Source organism: Poecilia reticulata, linkage group LG7 (genome assembly GCF_000633615.1).
Source record: "Poecilia reticulata strain Guanapo linkage group LG7, Guppy_female_1.0+MT, whole genome shotgun sequence".
Lineage (NCBI taxonomy): Eukaryota > Metazoa > Chordata > Actinopteri > Cyprinodontiformes > Poeciliidae > Poecilia > Poecilia reticulata.
Window position 1 is genome coordinate 30,484,436 of NC_024337.1, and position 19,595 is coordinate 30,504,030.

Here is a 19,595-nt window from a genome sequence, read left to right on the forward strand (position 1 = left end):
AGCAGCAGGACTCACTGGAAGCAGTGTGCCTTCAACCAGGGAATGGAGGCTTTATAAACCTTCACTGATGATCTGACAGAGGAACAAAATRTCTTTAGTCCTTCAACAATTCAGCCTGTGGAGWTTTTCTGACCAGAAGTTCAGGTTGGTGATGGGTGTGTCACACCTGAAGCCATTTCTCCTCATTCCTGGTGATAAATCACTGATCATCCCTTCATAGCCATCAGCCAAGCTAGCAGGTCACWCCAGAYTGAAATRTTGGGATGGAAAAACCTRGTTGGGTTTTAGATACTGACTGCAGCAGCCAGGTGGGATTTTCTGTTAACAAAGATTCTTGGCCTTGATGTGGACCGTGATTCTGTCAGCCGTCTCCATCTGCTCTCTGGTTTTATACATTTATACAGGAATCATAAACCATCAATGTCTTTATCTGCTCTATGAAATCCCAGTTATTTTACTCTTGGATGAGTTCAATATTTAAAACCTTACTAATATCTCTCAAAACATGTTGGAGCTAACGATTTCTTCTGAATTAGCTTTTTCTCTGTTCTGTCAGATTGTGGATAAATTTTAGTGTCATGCAAAGTTGATCCCAGTAAATACAAAATGCTGTTTTAAATGATGAATTAATTTCAACATATCTATACATTTTGTTGAAATATAGGTTTATTTATCATTCCTTGATGTAAATACATTTAGGAAGAGAGAAGAAATAAATCTTTGATATTCCAGTCATAGGCGTAAATCCAAGAGGGTTTGGGGGGGTTCTGACCCCCTCAATCTCAGAAAAGTCTAGAGGGACTCTGGGCCTCCCTTCTGAAGCTGCTGCTGCCGCGACCCAACCCCGGATAAACGGAAGAAAATGGATGGATGGATGGAGTTTGAAACAAAAGAGAGGAGCTGAAGAGTTTCCAACAGCTCTGTGTGGGAGCCGAGAACAGAAGAGAGAACATATATTGATAAAAACTTATGCCTTTATTTCTCACCGTCTTCAATGTAGAGCCTCTAAAACCACAAAATAAAATCTGAATATTTTTCTATATAAACCCTGGTGCTTTAAATTATGATACTCCCAAGATATTCATTTATATCTACTTCTTGGTTCTCAGTCATCCACAACATGACAAAACTAATAAAAACGCTTAAAAATAACGTCACTTAAGTTATAATTTAAATAGGCTATCACTTGTATTGGGAGCAATTTCAATAAATCTATGTTTATGATGAATTTTTCTAAGAGCAGTTACTCATTTAAGCTTTTGGATTTGTAACCTAACATTTTTATAAAGGTGTAGCAGAGATAGATCAGTCAGACTGAACAAAACTTGTATCTAAGCAACATTTAAATTTTAGTTTTATTTCTCTGCATGCTGATAACTTTTTGATGTGCATTACTTGTCATTTTTGGTCCTGCAGCTTGAATGTGGTTTAAAAACTTTTTAAATCGCATTTTCCATTACATTTCAGTGGAACTTTGCTGACCTCCCAAAATTGCTCTCAAGAAATGTTCCTGTTTTGTCAGGATCGGTGTGGTTGAGGTGAGGAGAGGGTGCCGAGACCCAGGTAAGATGATGAATATCATGGTTTTAATGAATAATAATGCTCAAAAACAGTCCAGGACAGGCAGCACGGGAGAAAACTATAGCACACGGCTAGTTACCAGTAGCACTGACACGAAGACTGAACATAGAGCTGAGTTAACCAGGACTTAACAGTACAGCTGGAAAACTGGAACGACTACTCATACGACTGACAAACTGAGACAGAAACAGACTTACGTAAAACAAGGATCTGATGAAGAACACAGACAACAGGTGAGACTAAATACACACGGGTAATAAAGGGAACGAGACACACGGAGACAATCAACGGGGAAGACGCAGAGACGGGACACAGGAAGCAACCTGAACACAAAGAAACTCTAAAAGTAAATACACAAAAACATGATCATGACATGTTTATGTTCACCCCCAATAATGAGATGGGATTTATGCCCATGATTTCAGTCGGGAAATTATCACCAAGTCATTTCTCAGGCCTTGGGATTCTGGAAATGCACAGAAAGAACAGTTATCTGTAAATGTGATGTGGATGTTTCTGCACCAGAGCCTGTGCTGCTTTGTCTGGGACATTAGGTTCATATTTAGGAGATTCATGTTTATGTTTATTTATGATCCCCATAAGCATCAGCAACAAGCTATAAACTACAAAAGGATTAAGATTTAGGCATAAATATCTGGTGTGGATGGTGTGATATCTAATCATAAGAGCTCCTCAAAGATTAAATGTTTAAAGCAAACCTTTTGGAAAAATAAAGCATCAGTTTTGTTGAGCAACAGTATAAAATCCAACTGGTTTTTCCAAACTAACACCATAAGCCTGATGTTAACATTCTGATAGGAAACAGCAAAGGGTTAAATAAGCTCTAATAATCAGAAATGTGAAGAAGTATCTTCAGGATTGACCTCATTCTGACCCCAACCCTTCCCCTTACACATCCTGGTCACAAGTAAAGTGGACCTGGCAGTTCTGTACGTTATTTTAAAGATTCCTTGGAGTTTTCCTTCATCTACTTGAGCTCCTCAGTGAAGAAAAAGCTCTTGAACAATGCAAAGCCATTTACACATTCCTCCATCATCACAAGAAACACAATCCTGAGTGATTGCCTTTAGCAAAAATAACCAGTGACTTTTGACTTTTCAGAAATAAGATTGAAATACCCAGATTAGTTTGTCCTCTGCAGTTTTTCTTATATTAGTCATGCAACAGCCCAGGAGCGAAATGTGGAGAGAAAGAGGCCTGGGAGTTCATGACGGACCAGCCTGTGAGTGTGTGTATATGTGTGTGGGCGCACCTGTTCTTGTTTTTATCACATCATGGGGACTTTAATCTGTTTACACAGTCACATCATGGGGACCTCCTCCCTCATGGGTAACTAAAAGTTGGTGCCCATAAGGATGATGCGTTTAAATGACTGTATAAGCTATTTTAAAGGTGCTGGTTAAGTTTCAGCAATGGCCCATATCACTTAAGGTTTCCACTTAAGGTTTCAGATTGGTACTGCACCTCATTGTAATTCGTACACTTTTCCAAATTTTATTGGGTACCACCTTCTACCTGGTCCACAAAAAGAAGGTTATTACAAAAACTTGAAATTATTTGGTTTGAAAGACAATATCAACTTAAAGGATAAAATCCACAATGCCAACTGAAAACACAAGAACCACTGAGTTATTGCCTTTAACAAAACTTCCAAGTTAGTCTTCTTGACTTTTTAGGAATAAGATTGAAATACCCAGATTAGTTTGTCCTCTGGAGTTTTTCTTATCTTAATCATTCAACAGCCCAAGAGTGAAATGTGGAGAGAAAAAGGCCTGGGAGTCCCTGACAGTCCAGCCTGTGTTTGTTTGTGTGTGCGTGCGTGATGGGTTGAGCTGCTTTAACTCATCTTTAAGTGGACCGTTCACTCCTTGCTGACCTGAGCAACCAGCCACACCAACCCCACCCAGCTGTTTGGAAGTCTGATTTTCATGAAATTGGCYTCCAGCTACAATGCCAGCTACATGTCTGCCTCATCTCAGTCTTCATGCAATTGCTGYAGAAGATGGTTTGGGAACATTTGAGCCTCCAGCAGGCCACCCCGGGGGTCATCAAGGCCAGTCAAGTGACCAGTGAGTTGGTGATGATCAGCCTGGATCTGGTGAAGACCTGGCTGTCGGTGTTGAGCATGGAGATGGTGAAGAACTTTATCCAGTCCATCCTCACGTCTGTGATAGAGGATGCAGAGGATCAAGGGCCAGCAGCCGGTCTCTGGGTCCAAAGCCCTGACATGTGATGAAATTACATGTTAGGAAATGCCCTCAAAGCTAGGGTTAGACTGTAAGACATACTAGGGATCGSCCTCTTTAGGGTGTAGCTTAGATAGAGGATAAAAAAGGAGTGGAAAACTTTTGTTTGATGCCATTTGTTGTGCTAACTCCAAAAAGAAGCATGAGAAATGGACCAGCTGTTAATAAATGGAATTCATGAATTCAACTCACTGACTCTTCTTCGAACTCATACATGAAAAACTTAGCATGGAGAAGGATAAATTATCCACAACACAAACATTGCCTTGTTATTTACACTGCAATGCATTCTGGGTAAATGACATTCTGGGTAAATGACATCTAAATGTTCAACTGTGCCAGCTCTGTCCAGTCAAAACAGCAATGAGGTTTTAAGCCTCTTCAAATTGAAATCGATAGAAAAGCAGAAATCACAAGAGGTGATGAAGATGAGGAGAACCAAACAGAGGAAGAGGACAGAGTTACCTGTAGGAGCTGCTGCTGCTGCCTATTTTAGATTCATAAATGAAACAATGAATGACATGTACCTCTGGTTGGACTGTGCAATCCAATAACCAGTTCTGTAGCTCTGTGACCGGTAACATCTGTTAAGATCCGGTCTTCTGTCTGGTGTCAGACAGGAGGTTTCACATTCAGCACCTGCGGCAGCAGCAATAGTGCTGTTATCATTTGAAAAGAGCTTCCAATGCTCTCAGCGTTTGTCGCTCTCTCGCCAGTGTTATAGATTAATTGGTGGCTAAATTAACTGGTGGTAACTGGTAAATTAACATCAGGGAGAAACAAATGTTTCTGTGGGCGTGGCTTTTTTAGGACCCCTTTACCGAACCAGGAAATAAACAATGCGATAAGCTTAAAGAACTAGATTACTTATTACTTAAGAACAGAATTACTTATTCTCAACAAAACATTTCTGTTTTTGACACAACCAGAGTTTTGTTTGTGTTTTAAACAAACTAAACCTGGTAACAGACTTTAAATTGACATGAAGTTAGTTCCAAACTGCAGATCCTCTCACAGACAGAGCACTCTGAGCTAAACTGGTTCTCCAGTTAATGCCCTGACATCCTGTAGCCATGTCGAATGGGAACCGTAATATCAGCTGGAAGCTGTAGATTAGAAAATGAACAAACATTATGATGTCACACAACCATTGCTGCTGTAAAAAAAGTCAGCAAAACAGCAATCACTTTTTGAATTCATCTTACTATTAGAAAAGACAACAAAGGAAGATTTTCATAGACTTACCTCTTTATTAGTTTGTTGCACCAACTCTGTCTGGATCTATCAACACTTCCTTCTTTGCCCTGAAGATCTTGATAAAGCATTTTCTGTAGCCGCCCACTATAGGGCTTCCACAAAATCCTCCTGTAGGTTGTTGGCAACTGTTGCAACAAACAGCAAAACACTTGGTGACAAAACCAAATTGGGTCTGTATGGAAAATATATTTACCGCCAATAGTTTATTTTACAATGCAACTTAGTATTTAGTCACCAGGCTGAATAGAAGATTGGAGGAGTATTTGGCCCACTGAAGAAAAAAAAGACACTAATTTTTTTTTTTTATAAAAATGATGAACTTATATTGCCCCTTACATTTTCTTTTTCTGTAGCTCTAATACTTGTCTGGACCTAACAGTTGAGGTCCAGTATTAGCAAACAAACATTCAGTGGTAAACAGAGGCAGGCAGGTTTCCCTCTGTCTGCTGAACTCAAGCAATCGAGCTGCTCACTTCTTCTTCTTTGAATGTGCAGTGAAAGATATGTTGATAACTTACTATTTGCAAGTGAGCTTATCTCTAAATAATGCAATGTAATTCTAGACATTAAGTCTTTTGTGTGTTTTTTTTACCATGTAAGTAATTGTTACTTCATAAATATAAGTCTAAGGTTTATTTTGTTGATTGCTTAGTAAAGTTAACTAATTTCTCTAAGTCATGGTAGCTGTTGGATTTCAACGGCTGTATACAATAACGAAATAATTTTCCTTTGGGATCAATAAAGTACTTTTGAAATTGAAATTGTTGTGTAGGAGTCTGGTTGCTATGGTGATCCTGGGGAGCAGATGGTGACTGGCAGGGAAACAAACTGTATCTGTCCCATACCTGAAACTGACTTGATATTAGTAACTGATATTCATCTATGACCCTGGAGATGCCTGCCGCTAGCAGGAATCAGCAGGCTGTTTATTTCCATCTTGCTGCCTTTGTGCTTCTGGGCTGATGAGGTTGGTCATGTGGTATTTATTTGTTATTTGGTCATGTGATGGTGATGCAGTGCATTGTGGGACGCCTGACTGGAGCCATGTCAGTGGGAGGTTGAGTTGTCATGGAGTTGTTATGGTAGGAAAATATTAATGAGATATGATGTAGACTAATGATTATAGCAGCAATTTTAACATTTGAGATTAATATCAACCCATATTTTCAAATTGATGCAACCATATCATATTCTGTATGTGAGCATTCAGTGTGTGATACACCCATATTTATATATTATATGTGGTTTATACATGCATGTAAACATGTTGTTACTGGGATTAAGTATATTATCTGGAGAGAAGGCCTCTGATAGGTGAGGCTAAACAGGAAGTAGAAAAATAATTATTAAATCGGCATATAGAGATGGAGTTGGATTAAAGTTAATTCAGCAGTTTTCATCACTTGTTAAATAATAAAACTAAAAAAATACATTAACAAACTCAATTGTTTGATGAAAACAAACTGTCCTTGAAATTAAACCAAGCATAAATAATGTTATTTGGGGAACTATCAATCAAATACAGAAATTCTAATACAAAAAGTTGGTGTGAAAATTGAAATAGATCATAAAAACTCATTTCTAAGAATCATTTCTAAAGATAAACTTGACTGGAAACTGAACATCAGATATGTTAAAGAAACGTGGAGCTAAAAGCTTTGCATGCTCTCTGCTGTTCACTAATCTGACCTGTTTAAGTTGTGCAGAAATCTGGACTGGTAAATACAAAACTACACCACAGGCATTAACAATAATACGAAAATAGCAATAAAATTAAACCACAAGGTGGAACAGTTTTTTCTCATAAAATGTAAAAAAGTTCAAAGCCATCCAGACCTTCATGTTATCAAGAGATGTGAAAAAACACTTCTCTTCTGAAGAGGAAGATGAATCTGCATGGCATCAGAAAGAAACTCCACATCCAGGAATAGAACCAAAGGGTCACAGATAAAGAAAGAATGTGAAGCTCAACATTGTGGGACCCCAGACTGAAAAAGCCACAAAGTTTGACACATTAAGTTTGTTCTACCAAATAAGATTTGGACCTAAAGCTGCGTTATTCCTGTAATTAAAACTTGACAATGCCACTGTGTCAAAGACAGCAATTAAATCTAAAACCACAAAACCTCTGTCAGCTGAGACAGTTGCTAAAACCACATTGTTAAAAACTTCTAAAATATAATGTTGTAAAAAGAAATATCACTAATTACTTGAAAGCAAATTTCTCATGAATTCGGTTTAAAAAATGCAATTTGAAAACAGAAATATGATTTGCAAATAGGTTGGAATCAAGAAACAGTTGCTTAGTTTGAGGCAACCTGTTGCACATTTATTATAAGAACAAGACTAGAGGACAAAATACTCTGGGTATTTAAATGTTATTTCTGGAAAGTCAAGAAAAGACTCACTTGTTGGTTTTGCTAAAGGCAATAAGTGAGGATTGTGCTTTCGTGCGGACAGAGGGTCTGGAAATACCTCTGCATTGTTTAAGAGCCTTTAAAATATGACTAATGGGGTTTTCTTGACTAATGAACTCATTAGGCAAAGAAAAACTCCAGGCACTATTTTAAAAAATGTGCAGAATAACACGGCGCAGCTTTTCTTCTTTTCTGATTATTAAAGCTTATTTAACCTTTTGATGTTTCTTAAGTGTTTGCTTTAAACATTTTGTCTTTGAGAAGGAGCTGTTATCATTAGATATCACACAATCCACACCAGATATTTATGTCTAAATCTTAATCCTTTTGTAATTATATAGCATGATGCTGATGCTTATGTGGATCTGAATAAACCAGGGGACCCCCAGTCCAGTCCTCAAGGGCTACCATCCTGCAACGTGTAGCTGCATCTCTGCTCCAACATGTCTGAATTCCCTCACCAGCATTTATTCAGCTCTGCATTAGGCTGGTGACAAATTGTTTATTTGATCAAGGTGTGTTTGAGCAGAGATGCATCTAAAGTTGCATGATGGTAGCCCTTGAGGACTGGACTAGGAAACCTCTGCAGTTATAATTTAAATAGGCTATCAACCTCCAGTCCCAGACAAAGCAGCACAGACTCTGGTGCAGAAACATCCACATCACATTTACAGATAATGGTTCTCTCTGCTTTTCCAGAATCCCAAGGCCTGAGAAACAACTTGGTGATAATTTCCAGACTGAAATATCAAAGATTTACACACAGCTGAACTCTATTTAGGCATTTACAGTCATCATTCAACTTCTGAAGGCAGTTGGTTGCATTTGGAGAAAAGGGGGCTGAATACTTTTGCCCACAATATTTTCAGCGTTTTACTTGTAAAAAATTTTTTGATTCATGTACAATTATCTTTCTATTCCACACTTGTATCACACATCATGTTGGTTTTTCACATTTCATTCCCATAAAATATGTTAATGTTTGTGGTTGTAATGTGACAAAATATGGAAAATTACAAGGGGTATGAATACTTTGGGGTCGGTGATGCATTTCTGTTAATTATGATATTTGTTTTGTTACAGCTGATAAAAAGACAACATTTATTGTTAGATGCATCAAATCAATAGAATAAATATTTTTAATCCAGAAATACAGGCTTCATGAAAAATATATTTAATTCTTGTTTAAAGTAGCTTATCTTTTGAATGACATTTTAAAAATCACTTTAGTGAATCACCTCATCTAACCTGATGTGCTATTCAAACCCTTGTCTGGTTTTGCTTTCTACATTTTTGCTTAGATGATTTGATATTAACTTGATAAAAATCTGCCAACAGTAATGCTCTAATAATTTATGTTTTAATTCAGTATTTTATTCTGGTTCAGTCATCCGATTACAGAGGAGTCAAAACGCTTCAGGTTTTTATATGAATCTCCTAATTCTAACTCCTTTTCCCACCATGGTTTAAAAATGTTATTAAATTGTCACATTTAAAATGTTCGGTCTTATTAACCGATCATTTAACACCCACAGCTCAGTAAATGTTCTCCAGCCAACCAGTTAGTCTATTTTAGAATTGATTTTTTAATCCAGATTAAAAGATATTTCAGGAGTTAAAATCAGCTCCCCAACTAAATGATCAATGTTTTTACCAGAGACTCATAGATCAGTGCTTATAGTGGAACTAATCCCTAACATTTTTGCTAATAAACTCTCTAAATAAGTTATTTAAGGTTCCATCTCTTTATTTCTGTGGAAAATCGGACATTTTTGTGGAAATTTGTTCAGTTGTCAGGGTCGGGTTTCACTTTCACAAGGTTGTAGGTTACACTTTAAACTCATTTTAACTTCCTGTTTGGTTCCAGTAGATCAAAAAATTCATGTTTTTATTGTGTTTTTACTCAATTTTTATCCTGAAAAACTTTGACTGATTTTTATTCATAATTTTCATGGCATATTGAAAACAATGTTACATTTCAGCTCTTTTCAAAGTATAGAAAATAAACTTGATACTGAATTTGAAAATGAGGCTAAAATAATCATGTGCAGGTTTTCACACCATTTAATGAAGTAAAAATATTTGACAGCATAAAGATCATTAAATCAAGTTTGTGTTTATAATGTTATTTTTTGTTTCAAAAGATTAAAAACCTATTATTCCCAAAAGAAATCATATCAAACACAGAACTGCTATCAGAGCAGCTCAGCTGCATGTTAATCTGAAAAATATTAAAACTGAGCAGAGATGAAGCTGAGAAGATTTTCAGCAGATGGTTGGAGGCTTCAGACTTTTTTGGCACAAATAAATGGCCATGGCTGGTTACATACTCTGTCGTTCCACTTGTTCCCTGTTAGGAGAGAAAAGCACAAGCATGAGGAAACATCTGATTCTTCTACATTTCCATCTTAGTTCATGTTTTATTTAATTACGTGTAACTTTTAAGTCAGGTTCAGGTTCCAGCCTCCCTTCATTCAAAAACTAAATAAACAAATCAAAAATTGGTTTATCTTTACCACTGTAGTTAATTTCCAGACAGTTTTCTGATTGTGCGAAGTTATCAGGCTGACCCAGAGCAAAGGAAGAATAGTCAAACTTTGATCCGTCGCTCCACATCCACTGTCCCTCCTAACAGAAATGAAATGTTAGAACAAAAACCTGCCAGGCAGCTTGTAGTTAACTAACAGTGCAGTTAATTAAATATCATTTATTGCAAGAGAGAGTACGACGATTATACAAGGCCACACACACTCTTAGATGAGTGTTTGTGTTTTTTAAATATTGGTAAACATTCTGTGTTTATCAACACACAGTACAAGTTGAATGTGTGTGAACATGCAGCTCATCCCCCTGGAGCGCGTCACCTGGTCTGTTTTCATGAACCTACTGTGATGGCGTCATGGCCGCCGACCCATGTGATCGAAGGGTTCCCTGTGTCCCGGGTGATCATTTCACTCAGGAAGTCGTTTTCTTCATTGTTGTGGATTGAGGCCAAATTCCCACCAATAGAAATGCAGAAGGCCTAATGCAGAACAGACACAGCAGAAAAAGTTACAGTTGTAAAATAAATATCTTAAAATGAAGAATCAAATGTGTCTGAAACTTAAGTTAAAATGTTGGTACACAAATGGTAATTTTCCTGAAATTTTGTTGAAAGATAAATTCAGATAAATACAATAATTAACAAATTAAAACAGAAAATGAAAAGCTTTGGTTATTTCCTGCAGTGTTTTTAAATTCTATTCAACATTATTTTTATGAAAGTATGAGCCATTCAACAGCAGTGAGTTTATTTTTTTTATCAGTTCAGGAAGTGAGACTGATGGTACAAAAGGGTCTGAATGACTGGGATGAAACAAAGTCTGATGGTTCACCATGATGATTTAATGAACATGACAGAAGATCTATGTGCCTGTTGTGTTATTTTAAAGCTGAAAACAGAGCAGAGCAGCTTTATGTTGGTGTGCAGCTGAGGAGGAAGCAGTGAGTTGTGTTTGTGTGCCTCTGTACCTCGGCATCGCTCCATATTCTCGGGGTGAAGTAGAAAATGAAGCAGCGACTTCCAAGCTGGGTCCAGCCAGGAGGACAGGCTGGGGTCATTTAATATGTAGGAAGGAAAAAATTTCAAAAGATATTTTAATTTGAATAAATTATAATGAATTCATAGATAGATAAGTTAGCCCTTCGATAGTTAAATTCACTTCCAGATGCTTATTTAGGATGACAGAACTTTAGATCGATTAATGACTGAGTTTGGCTGCACAAGGGGGACGGTAACTCTAACTACCGGTGTGAAAAATGGAACAGAAAAACTTAATTCTGCAGGGGTTTATTTAACCATGGATCAACAACACGTAGAGGAAACGCTGCACTGTGCACCACAGCGACGCTACAAGACTGGTTGTCAAATCTTCTTTAAATCAGAAAAAAAACAAATAGCTTCAAAAGCTGTCACACAACTAATACATAAAAACTATATGACACAGATGGTTTAATTCATAGCATGTGTAATATCATCTGCCCCCTGTAATAAACCTCTAAAGTTTTATAGAAATAATTACCAACCTGGTGAGTTTGGAATTGGACCCTGTGAACACAAAGACACACTGATGACAACGGTGTCCTCAGATTCTGGTGACAAACTGAAAAAACTTTGTGCATTTGGACATTTTGACATTATTAATCTATTACAGATCTTATAATCAGTAGCAAACAGATGAAAACTGATGTATTTACACCCAACAGTATCTGCTGTCACTGGTTGGTTTTACTGTGAGCTTCAGCTTTCTGAGCTTTTTGGAAGTTTTCTGGAAGCTCTTTAGGAATCCTGCTTACTTGTTTTCACTTTTTGTTCTGTATTTCAGTTTTTATCTGATAAAACAGACTAAGATCAGACGGAGCAGTGGAATATGAACGTTAGATTCACTTGATTTCTGCCATCTAGTTTCACATAAGCACAGTTTTTGGCTTGCTACATTTTAAGACTTAGCTCATGAAGCAGGTTATGGAGAAACAAAAATATCAATTAGCATTAAATAACTTACAGCTTCAGCAGTCATCGCTATGAAGCCGAGGATCAACACCAGCTGGAAACCAGAAGCCATCTGTGAAGAAACAATGAATTACAGCTTTTCAGATAAACTCAGAGTTGAAACAACAGACAGTGATGAAAAGCTGGATGCTTCCTTTGCTGCATGCACAGAGAATAATACCAGATAGAAGGACGGCTCTTATATAGTTTTAGGAATGTTGAGCACTTAATCTTTCCGTCTCGTAAAGACAAAATATAATTAGTCTTTACAAGAAAGACAGAATTTCCAGGAACGATGTTTCCTGGATTTTAATTTTTTTGTCTTTAGCTTCGTGGAATTGTTTTCTAGCAAAGGAATTTGACATTGTGTAATCGTTTCTGCATTGCGGCTTTCATTGGCTGATTCGGCCGTGACGGGTTTTCTTTGAAATGGATGGTGTTGCTTTTTATTCTGATGAGAACAAACAGAAAACAACTAGGTTATCATTAAACAAACTGTGATCAATGTGATCAATTAACATCTCAACGTGTTAATTCAAGAAGGAAAAGGTTTTACTCAGGTGTTCAAGGAAAAAATCAATAAAATTTTTCATTAGTTAATTTGAGCTGGCATATCGAGGATCTGCTTGTTTCTGTGGTTCTAATATTTGACCCACTTTTAGGATTTTAGATAAACAGCAAATTTGGAAGTGTTCCATCATCTCCTACAGAGTTAAATTCAACACTTTGAATGTGTCTATATTGGTCCACTCTGGATGGTTTAGAAATTACACTTTTGAAAGTGTTATTTGTGATATAGTTGAATCAACACTCACAGTAGTTGAAATTACACACACATCAGTGTTGACTAACCCAACACTAGTGTATTTTGTCAAAAATTAACACTATGAATGTGTTAATGCAACACCGAACAGTGTAAAGTATATATCAACATAGAAATCAGATTTTTGAAATACTACTGACAGGGGGTGCTGTGGTGGTGCAGGAGTTAAGCACAACTCACATATGGAGGCTCTAGTGTTCAATGTGGCTGTCATGGGTTTGCTTCCCGGTCTTCCCCTTTTCTCATTACCCACTTTTTTTGTCAATTTACTTCCAAATAAAAGCCAATAGAGCAATTTAAACCTTTTTTCCATAAGCTACTGGCCATCAATAATCCCCAAATTCATTTCAAAAGACATTAAATGCCACTTAAATCTACAGAAACACCAGCACCAGTTGCGGAATATAATTTATTTTTATTTCTAAACATCAAACAGCACTGACAGCAATGTACAACAAAGGTCATACATTCATGGTACTTTGTACTGAAGGTGAAGCTTTGAAAGTTCATTGGAAGCAGCCATGGATCGTCTTGTGATCACTGATGGTGAAGTGTCTTTGGTGCTGCTTTTGTTATCGCCAACATGAAGGAGGAAAACTTCCAGCCTGGAAGGAACAACAAGAAATATAGCAGAAACATTAGGATAATAAATTAATATTTTAAAAAGAAGTATGAGCAAAACTAATCAGACTCACCTCTGTGTGTGTCACCATCATATTCATTCAAATTACTCTGCCCACCTGGTTTACAAGATAAAGCTAAAAGAAGTCAGAAATAATTACTAAAGAAATTAGTCAGCTTATAGAAAAAATTTTGGCCAACCTGCCAACCTGTCTGAAGAAATGTGTTGGAGTCATCATAATAGGCTTCAATCAACAACATGACACACTGACAAAGAAAAAACAGATGTGCCACAGGTACAAAACAGCAGAGTCAAATGGCTCAATTGCCTCCTCATTGTGTAGATAGGTTCTCCAGAGTCCTGCTAATCACCTAATTATTGTATTCAGGTGTGGTGCAGCAGCGGCACATCTAAATGTTGCAGGACAGTGGTCTTCCAGGACTGGAGTTTGACACCTGTGGCTTAGATCAGGCCAACGGTCCAGCACAGCCGCTCCCCCGTTTTGTAGTCTACACAGCCAAAAACTTAAAGAAAATGACCCCCGCAGCTAAATAATGCAAATTGAAATGGCCTCCAGATTTTCCTGACAGTTTTAATGTTTGGTTAAGATAATAAACAGTCATATATACCGTGATATCCAAACAAATAAACGTACATTAAGCAAACTATGTATATGAATTGATACACTTTTGTAAACGGAAAAATAATGCATCCATATAAAATAGTCAAAAACATTTTAACATGAAACTTATCTTGTTATAATAAGCTCCAGACAAGGCGCCATACTGCTGCCTCCGCTCCTCAGGCACTCATGTGACGCAGTAGCAGAACAAGACGGCATGGGCAAACAACTAATGAAAGTGACAGAACTGAATAAAACCAGCAATATTTACCTCACACGACAGACATCCACACACACGACGAAACATTACGGGGAAGCATTTCACCGCTACGCATGCTTCCTCGGAGGCCGCGTCACAAGGGGACCCACGGAGCGATCTGAGGCTAAGTTCTGGGTTGGCTACTTTTATAGAGAGGGCGTGTTTTCCTTCTACGCTGTATTCAAATTAGGGGAGTGTCCTTAGCGAGTTTCATTTTAAATCTAGTTAACTTCTAAGAACAAAGAAGTATTTTCTTTTGAATGAAGACAGATGTTTTTTATGACCCTGCCCCAAGAGGAAGCTCTACCCTGCTTCACTGGACCGGATGGTTTTACACCAGCTGTTAAATCGTATCAAAATGGTCAAAAGGTTAAACAGACACACAGAGAAACTAGCTGTGTTCTAAATTATAGAGAACCACAAGCTAAGTTATTTTACTTCAACTTAGTGTATAATGTTTCAATAGAAATGTACTAGATAAGAGATTACGCTAATTGGATCATGGATATAATTTGAAGTGAATTTCCTTATTTTAAATACCATTAATTTTCCCTATTTATTGAACATATGGTTAAGTTTTCACAACTAGCTTATTTTAAATTTATTTCTTAACACTAGTTTGTCCATTTGTTGCCAAGTGACTGATGATGACGTTGGTGACAAGCTTTACCCAGAATGCACCTGGAGACAATAAGGACAATTCATTTGTAGTTTTGTGTGTCATAAAGTTAAATATAAGAGTGAAAATAAAGCCAGTCATGTAGCACAACATTTTATTCAATATTTTACACCCACTATGTCACTAAAATCAGTCAGTCTGGTAAGTTTTTTCAGCAACCATGAGTCAACAATGGGGCACCCTACTATATAAGCTACTGGGGCATTGTACACAGTTTTTAACAGGAGAGGGCCATCCTTTTACAGCTCTAGTCAGATGTGATTAAAAAAAATTGGATCCCTAAAGGCATGTTTTGCCTCCCATTAGAGCCCCTCTGCTGCAACTCCCAGCCTACCTATAGCTCCTTCCCTGAAGTGATGTCACAAATATGAGACAATGGTGGGAAGAACTGTTTGATGTTGATTTTATCTTAACACCAGACTGAGTGTTGATTTAGAAATGAACACTGGACTGGATTGCTTTTTGTTTAACTTTTTGGAACTCTATAGTGAACAACAACATAAGCTGTTGAATTAACACTATATTTTTAACATACAACACTTACACTGGAAATYTAACACTTTTGAATTTGCTGTGTATAGATATTGATATGCAATTTATTGAATTATTGACAATTATTTAGATGTGAAGTTTGTGATCCTCTTCATCATGTGTTGTGTTTTTATATGAATGGAAAATTTTATGCAATGCAGAAGAAGGAAGTAAAATCTGAAATGATCACTGTCTTCTCTTTTCTCAGAAAAGATTATGCCTTTGTTTAAAAGCAACAAAGCTTCAATCAACCTTATAAACATTTCTAAAACAAAATCTGGTCTAACTGCATCAACCGGGTGCCACAGACTGAGGAACATAATGAACACCTGTCAGTCTGCTGCGCTGAGGTCAGACATTTCCATTTCTTCTTCTATAAAGTTTATAAATCTATAGTTAACATCTGTTCACTGAGTGTAAAATCAGTCAAATTCCTTGTTTCTGAACACCAGCTTTGCAAACAAAGTATTCTGATTCACTTTTTCTATATCAGATAAAATAATCTGCATATCTGTTTTACATAAACAAAATCCTCACAACTCCACTTTGATATTTAGATGGTTTAAAACATTTTTAAATGGAACATTAAATTAATATAAAAACCAATGTAAAAACATGACTGAGAACAAAGTTTTGTTTTTATACAGTCAGTCATAGTGAGGATATTTAATCATTGCTGTTTCCGCCCTGTGGGGGGAGGATGGACGACATTCTGCCTCGTGATGAGGCCAAATGTTTCTGGCATTAACAACCGTTCCAGGAACTGTTTCAGTTCCAGTAACTTGTCTTGAATAAATCTATAAATATTTCTAATACATGCTTGGAAATGTTTGCTGAGTATAATGAAAGCACATCATTTGAAACGTGTTTACCAGTTGAGCGTGTCTGTGTACCTGGTCAGGTGAGCAGAGATACACGGAAACAGACAGCAGGGGATTTTTCTTCAGGTTATTTTCATGCTACAATCTGAAGTTACAATATTTAGACAGTTGCATCAGTCAGAAGTGGAGATGTTTTATTGTTTGACTTCAGCGTCTGTAGCAGCCGGTTTGGACCCGTTCTTGTTTTATTAAACCGACTATTTGAGAGAAAAGGCAGATAATTTCAGATTTTACTTCCTTTAAAGTTACTTTTTCATTCATATTAATATGTTATATGTTCATCTTAAACTGAAAATGAAATACGTAAATTAAAAATGTAAATTGCAAAGTAAGTCTCCTGTGTATTGATGAGTTTAAGCTCCAGGTGGTTCTGATTGCGCCAGTGGACCAGTTGATTTAAAACGTTCAGAGTTGGGTAGAAATGTTTTAGTATGTTGAAGTAAAACATCAGATTCTAACAACCAATAAGGATGAACGTAGATTTTCATGACTGATTTCATTAAAGATAAAGAAAGAGTTCCATATTTCACATATTCTATATCTATTTCAGTGTTTTACGCTGATCAGCAAATGGTTTTTACAATTTGTTCATATTCAGATAAAATATTTTGTGACTTATTGAAGTTTATTATTAAAGGGTTTTTAATGTAAAATAAAATTGACAGATCAAATTGATTTCAAAACATTGATCTGCATACCTCCCATCTTTTATCAAATAATTTGACTAAATTAAATACTCAAAAACATTTTTGTTTTGCATGAATTACATCTTTAAATATTAGCTCAGATACAATATTTACACAATTATTTAAACAATCTGCTTTCAGCCTTCAGCCAATATTGACTAAAAGAATATAGCATAACTGTCTCCTGCAGGCTACAATGTTGCCACCAAATTAAATATTATGACAATATTGTCCGTGTTGTTTGTAGACGTGACATTTAGCGACACGCTGCAGCTACTTAATGTCTGCGATCTCATCTCCGAGACATCTTGGTTCCAGAAACGGCTGCTGGAAGAAGAAACTCTGCGACCGAAAATCTCAACAAGGTGAAGCTGAACTTGTTTTTGCTCATGTTGTGTTTATGCCACCACTGCTTCCTAATTATTAGAAGTTATCAGATTTTAGTTTAATGTGTTTTTTATTCCAGTTCATGTTCTAAGAAAACTATGAGATAAACATTTTGAATAATTTTTGCCACAGATGGCTTCAGGTCTGCACTTGACTTTGCTGCTTTGTCTGAGCTCAGGTCTCTGGATCAGAAAAAGTGTAAGTTTTTCATGTTTCTGTTCATTTTACGTGTCACAGCTTATGTTTATTTGATCAAACTGCATGATTGCAACAATCCAGTCTGTTTTATGTAAATATCAAGCAACTAGTGTGTTGCTAAATGTGCAATCCATTAAATGTGCAATTCAGCTCATTCACTGTTACTAAGTTCTAATATTTTGTCTCTTTTCCAGCACCAGGCAGAATCAGGTGAGTTCGTCTCATATTTACATATTTACATATTTCCAAGGAATGAAGATCCAGAGTTTAAATATTAGAGTGTTTGAATACAATAATTAGAGTGTTCTGAGCAGGATTGATCTGTTCAGAAAGTTTGCACCTGGAGAAACCTCCAGGTGCGTGCGTGTGTGTGAACAGTGAGGAAGATACCAGTGTTTTTTGATGTGCCATCTTTTTTTATTCAGYGTAGATGCTTCATTTTTTCAGAAATTAAAAAATGAAATCGTTTTATTGTAATTTAGAGGTCGGTATCATTTCTTTTACAAACCAAATTTGAATAAAAACACTTTAAAGTAGTGGCATTATGTATTTTTTAGACACAATCAAGTGATATATATATTACCTTCAGTTGTTATAAAATGCTGTACATATCAAACAAGTTGATTTCATTTTCTGATGCCTTGAAATTGGCGTCTGTCTCTTTAAGAAGCTCCTGCCCCTTACAACGTCCTGCATTCAGCACATCATCACAACAAAACGTTTCATTATGCTGTGTACAACCATTCTTAGGAGAGAAGCCTAGTAGGTTGCATTTCTATCAGGTGTTGGCTGATTGCTGCTGCTAGTTTAGAGGAGCTGAGCAGCGCTTTGTGAGACGAAGCCTTGAATGATTGCATCAGGAGATTCAAGGATTTCTCAAACATTATGAAAGAATGAAGGCAACACTCCAGTTTTTTTTAATGACATTATAACATGATGCAAAGCTCAAAACGGTTAATATAGTGCTGCCTCTTTAAATATAAGATACAGTAGAAAGATGGAACTGCACTGTGTCACGATGGCATCTGGTTAAATTGAAGGCCACAGGTCAATTTTTGTTTATAAGACAAACAAATATTTTTCAGCTTGAATCATAATCATAAGGAAAAAACCCAAGATATTGCTGAATTCATCTCCACCGTTGAACTAAACTGGATCAGGCGTCTTCTGCACGGCTGTAATTCAGTCTCACAACAGGACCAGCCTGCAGCGAACAATCAGGTATGCAGAGAGCGTCACCTTTCATCCATAAAGGGTCAAGGGTCAGGAAAACGACAGCTAACATCTCTGCAGATCCCACACAACCTGCTTAGATTTTCACCTTCCAGTCAGCTTCACACTGACTACAGAGTTTCTCCCCCAGACTGTCTCTCTGCGGTCAGATAATTCTACCTGGTCTTCCTCTTTTTGGGAAAAAAATCTTTTAGGAGTAGATTTTTCCCACAGTATTTTCATATGTATTTATATTTAATATGTTTAAACACTGAGAATGTACTGTTTGTAATTTATGGTAATGCCAAAAGTTTAATCTCAAACATTTAGAATAAACTTATTCAATTTCTCAGCTTCTGAACTAGTATAAATCACTCCTGTTTGAAACATATTTCTCCTCCCTCATGATTCCACAAAGCTCAGAACAGCGTCTTCAGCCAGAGAGTGATCACCTGTGATGACAGCGATAACGTCCAACACCTCAGCTGTGGTGAGTTAGAAATGGTTTCTGTTTGTTTCTGTTCTTTTAAAGAAGAAAAATAGTGTTTTACTGACAGACGTTGTGTTGACTGAACACTGCCACCCAGTGGTTGAAGGTGGTATGACGTTGTGTTGACTGAACACTGCCACCCAGTGGTTGAA

At 36.9% G+C, this 19,595-nt stretch overlaps 2 protein-coding genes across 3 annotated transcripts in view; one reads left to right on the forward strand and one right to left on the reverse strand.

Moving 5' to 3' along the window:
- Positions 1-9,563: 9,563 nt before the first annotated feature.
- On the reverse strand, positions 9,564-14,499 carry LOC103468069 (galactose-specific lectin nattectin-like). 2 transcript variants are annotated; one of them, XM_008414913.2, is made up of 7 exons: positions 14,251-14,499; positions 12,067-12,126; positions 11,588-11,609; positions 11,033-11,112; positions 10,410-10,544; positions 10,039-10,150; positions 9,564-9,872 (listed from the first exon to the last, which is right to left on the reverse strand). In XM_008414913.2, the coding sequence occupies exons 2-7, from the start codon at positions 12,124-12,126 to the stop codon at positions 9,808-9,810; spliced, it is 474 nt and encodes a 157-aa protein (XP_008413135.1). In that variant the 5' UTR covers positions 14,251-14,499; the 3' UTR covers positions 9,564-9,807. The 2 variants fall into 2 exon arrangements, with proteins under 2 accessions (XP_008413135.1, XP_008413134.1); XM_008414912.2 differs by lacking the exon at positions 14,251-14,499 and adding an exon at positions 13,707-13,773.
- Positions 14,500-17,428: 2,929 nt separating this feature from the next.
- LOC103468070 (L-rhamnose-binding lectin CSL2-like) overlaps positions 17,429-19,595 on the forward strand; it is a 5,318-nt gene continuing 3,151 nt past the window's right edge. Inside the window, exons 1-4 of the mRNA XM_008414914.1 lie at positions 17,429-17,521; positions 17,676-17,741; positions 17,936-17,951; positions 19,372-19,443. Of these exons, the coding sequence (XP_008413136.1) occupies positions 17,676-17,741; positions 17,936-17,951; positions 19,372-19,443 (154 nt within the window). The 5' untranslated portion in view covers positions 17,429-17,521. The remainder of the gene's footprint in view (positions 17,522-17,675; positions 17,742-17,935; positions 17,952-19,371; positions 19,444-19,595) is intronic.

Bases quoted from the DNA above. Each gene is read 5' to 3' on its own strand.
- LOC103468069 (XM_008414912.2), bottom strand. From the start codon at position 13,736: ATGATGACTCCAACACATTTCTTCAGACAG. The intron at 11,610-12,066 runs GTAAGTTATTTA...TTGTGTTCACAG, and splicing joins TAGCGATGACTGCTGAAGCT to GGTCCAATTCCAAACTCACC. The intron at 10,151-10,409 runs GTAGGTTCATGA...CATTTCTGTTAG, and splicing joins GCGGCCATGACGCCATCACA to GAGGGACAGTGGATGTGGAG.